This window comes from Priapulus caudatus, unplaced genomic scaffold (assembly GCF_000485595.1).
Source record: "Priapulus caudatus unplaced genomic scaffold, Priapulus_caudatus-5.0.1 Scaffold343, whole genome shotgun sequence".
NCBI lineage: Eukaryota > Metazoa > Priapulida > Priapulimorpha > Priapulimorphida > Priapulidae > Priapulus > Priapulus caudatus.
The window spans coordinates 270,248-274,347 of NW_014577404.1; the positions used below are offsets into that span (position 1 = coordinate 270,248).

Sequence of the window (4,100 nt, forward strand, 5' to 3'; positions counted from 1 at the left end):
CTACTAGGAATGAGGGCCTCTGTTACATTTGCCCCGTGTTACAATTGTCCCCGGTCTCCTATATATTGTAACAATTCAATTCAAATTACGTACGAGGTGCAACGCTGTGAAGAGAAGGGCAGACGAACAGAAATGAAGCGCCGCCTGACTGCGCGCGTATTGTACGCGGGTTGTGACGCGCGTTCAAATGTCATGAGTATTCGGTTGGTAACACGGTGACGTGTGCTTGTATTGTGTCATAACTTGGGCTGTAACTTGGTTTCGCGTGCATTAATATAGAGCTCATTTTCTCACAGTTCTGCGTTTTTGACATTTGTTCAAGCAACGTCAGAATTAACACGAACTGAGTAGATGGCATTATACCACGATAATTAAATAAAAACTCGTCATGGTGTTTTCTACCCATTTATTTTAAAACAAAAATCATAATCGATCGACCTTCGCGTTTTTTACCGAAATATTTTGATAAAAACTTAAAATACACATTACAACGCCTAGGCTTTTGTTACCACGGTGCCAAACAACTTACTCAAAGTCAGGTTCATGTCTACTTATAATGGGGGATATTTTTTGTATATATGCTATATATATTTATATTATATGTATATATGTAATCCATAAGATTGCCATTAATTACCAAAGGCGCCTACATGTATTTTAAGTTCATCACAAAATGACGCAAAGAAATGAACAAACTATACATTCTCTCATCGTTCAATGGTCTGGCATTTTAACGGTACACTACGTAACATGACTCACGCTCGTCTAAACAATTAAACATTTTGTAAAGTTCGATGATAATTAATCTGAGTAACGTTTCCGTAACAAACGTGTGTTTGACGTATTGTAAGCAAAGTATGCTAAATAGGTAACACCGACACAGTAAGCACATCCAATGTGTCAAACAATCCTCGAATCAAATGTGCAATCAATGGCACTTAATTGGCATATATGTTAGAAACGAAGAACACTACTGTGATTACACTACGCCAAATATGAATTATGGTAAAGAATAATACACCGAAGTTCCCATTGAAATTTGGCCTTTATAATATTATTAAGATTATAACAAACTCAACACGTACAACATTTGCGTCTCGTTATGGCTGTCATAAAATTAAGGCAACATACCGCCACACAATGAATGCATATACGCAGTCTCTTTCTCTCTCTCTCTCTCTCTCTCTCTCTGTCTATCTATCTATGATCTCTCTTCCCCTCTCTCTCTAAGCTACTGATTTCCCAACTTGGTTTTGAAGGCCGTATTTGGCGAGCGCATGCATGTCGCCTAGCTACGCTCATACATTCCTGTCGTCTTCACTCGCGCGCCTGGCAGGCGTGACTATGTCAGCTGGACACGTGATCCTACCATGTGGATATCATAGATGTCAAGAGCTAATAAATTACAGTGTCTAACGGGAAAACGCGCCAATAGTGTTATTTTACAGGAAATATTATTACATTTTAATGCAAGTATATGTTTGGTTCAGGCATTCTTTTTGGTAACACAGATGTAAGCCTAAAGCGGGGGACAGTCCAAGTCAGATCATTGTCACTTTTACCTAACAATGTTACAGAGTAACCAGCTTAGGAAAACACCGTTAGTGTTACAGGTGTAAATGCTTCACAGCCTGAACAGACATCTGAAGGAAACATAAATTAAGAACAGTGAATGATGTTGGGTTGTTGAATATCTCAACTATGGAAGAAATCTCATGCTGTATCCATAAAAGGTCCACCAGACTGTCAGTATCGGGAGTCATTCAAAAATCGAAATAGGTATTGTTGAACGATTGGATTTCATGCCAAAAATGGTAATGGTGAAAAAAATAATCAGGAATCCTTACGGGAATTAGTATACACTCCAACAACGGGTTGTATTTACTGCATTGTCGGCAAGCTCTATTTAACATAATAAACAGCACTAGTGTCTTGTGGGTGTCCTAACTGGCACAATTATACGAGAAATCAGTCATGAAAGCCCTGAAAATCATAGCACAGCTGACATGCTTAACTAGAAAACGTGGTTTAACCTTACATTCACAACTAGTCAAACAGATAAAACAGAGCAACAGTACCGGAGGTATGTGTTTGAGCGTGTTGTTACACATTGCCAGAGCGTGGGATACCTTTCAGGGGAGACAGTGAAACACTTGGCTCATCGTGTAATGGCAATACCTTGGCTACATTAGCTTGATTAATTTCTGTCAAGTCACATAAAACAATATGGAAGCAGATGTTCTGGGATTCCTTCATATTTGTATAAAACAATATACATGTGATGAATTTATTCAGTTTAAGACTATGCAAAGTACACCAATTTACACAAAGTAATTCAAAATAATATTTTATTAAAAAAATAATGAAATCACATATTGTAATTAACACTGGCACTGCAGGAAGTAAAAATATTTTGGGCTAAAAGAGGAATACAAATGTACTTTTATTTTTTCAAAACATTTTTACTGAATTTAATGAGCAACATTGTAAAGTGAAATATCCACCCAATTAATATTAAAACGCTGTAACTTCAATTTCAAACTAATCTGTAATTTAAAAAAAAGTTAATTAAACCTTCAATGATTTGAATTCATCATCCAGGTCATCATAGTTCATCAAAGTCCTCCATACCTTCTTCTGGAAAATCGCCAACGGTTATTTGTGAAGGTCGGATAAAACGTCCATACTTTGGTGCGCATTCAAAATACCTCTTTCCTTGAACACTGCCATTATTTTTACCCATTGGTTCATCAAGTTTAACACCCACCCATACACCACGTTGAAACTCAACTGGTCCAACAAACATTACAGTACCCCTCCTTTGCGGTTGTCTGGACATGGAAACTTCACACCTGTCATCTATTTTTATATTCTCCGCAAGTTGCTTCTCATTTTCTTCTGCTAGTTTCATCTCTCTTTCTTTCTTTTCTGGATCCTCATATATGCCAAGTTTGTGTTTTTCCTTGAATGCTTTTACAGAATCAGAGCGCTTTGCATATTCCTCATCGGTAAGTTCAAACTTGTGCACCTTAAATAAAAAAGAAGGCAATTTTAAGTACACGTTAACTTTTTTAAACTAGAAAGGGCAGTTGTCGCCAACTACATGTATCCCCCGTGATCTAGTATGAATGAAATATCTCTGTAAGGACGTAGAAGGTAGGTAAAGTTAAATAAGTCCCAAAGACAAAGGTTTGTTACACAACTCATCTCCCCAAGATGTGTAAGTATACGAAGTTTGCTCGCGCTAGGTCAATTAGGGGCCCAAGTTATAGAGCGGAAGGCAAATATGATGAAGGTCAAGGTCAAGGTCAATGTCAAATAAAGGTTGCAGTGACCTGGTTTCGGTACGCGACACATCTTCTCCCCAAGATGTGTAAGTATACCAAGTTTGGTTGCGCTAGATCAATTAGGGGCCAAATTATTGAGCGGAAGGCAAATATAATCAAGGTCAAGGTCAAGGTCAAATAAAGGTCGTAGTGACCTGGTGTTGGTACGCTGCGCACCTTCTCCCCAAAATGTGTAAGTATACCAAGTTTGGTAGCGGTAGGTCAATTAGGGGGCAAGTTATAGAGCGGAAGGGAAATATGATCAAGGTCAAGGTAAAGGTCAAAAAAGGTCGCAGTGACCTGGTTTTGGTACGCTGCGCACCTTCCCCCCAAGATGTGTAAGTATACCAAGTTTGGTAGCACTAGGTAAATTAGGGGCCGAGTTATAGAGCGGAAAGGAAATATGATAAAGGTCAATGTATGTTAATAAAGGATAACTTGTATCTAGTAGAGATGATATCTCTGATTCTCATCACTTTTCCAAGTTTTCTTGTTCCAGTTTAAAAAAAAAAAACTGTTCAACCGATGATCGAGTATAATCGATGATCGTGCATCACTAATGTAAAGTGTATAAATTTGTCTTCTATCTTTTTTCTGATGTGGTTGGTGTCAGTGCAGTCATAGAGTAAGTGGAGTTCATCATCTATTGACCCGTTATTGCATTGGAAACAGAATCTAAGATTAGCAGGGATGGATTGGTGACGGCCTTGTTCAATCCTTAGGTTGTGATCGCTAAGCCTTAGTTTGGTTAATGCTCTTCTTGCTTGTTTGGAA

General features: G+C 38.2%; 1 protein-coding gene across 1 annotated transcript; it reads right to left on the minus strand.

Moving 5' to 3' along the window:
- Window positions 1-391: 391 nt before the first annotated feature.
- Window positions 392-3,032, minus strand: LOC106809301 (tubulin-folding cofactor B-like; the record flags this gene model as incomplete). The annotated part of the gene is given in 1 exon segment (XM_014812342.1): window positions 392-3,032. A coding segment is annotated over 1 exon segment (427 nt), but the record flags the coding sequence as incomplete, so codon positions are not given.
- Window positions 3,033-4,100: the final 1,068 nt, after the last annotated feature.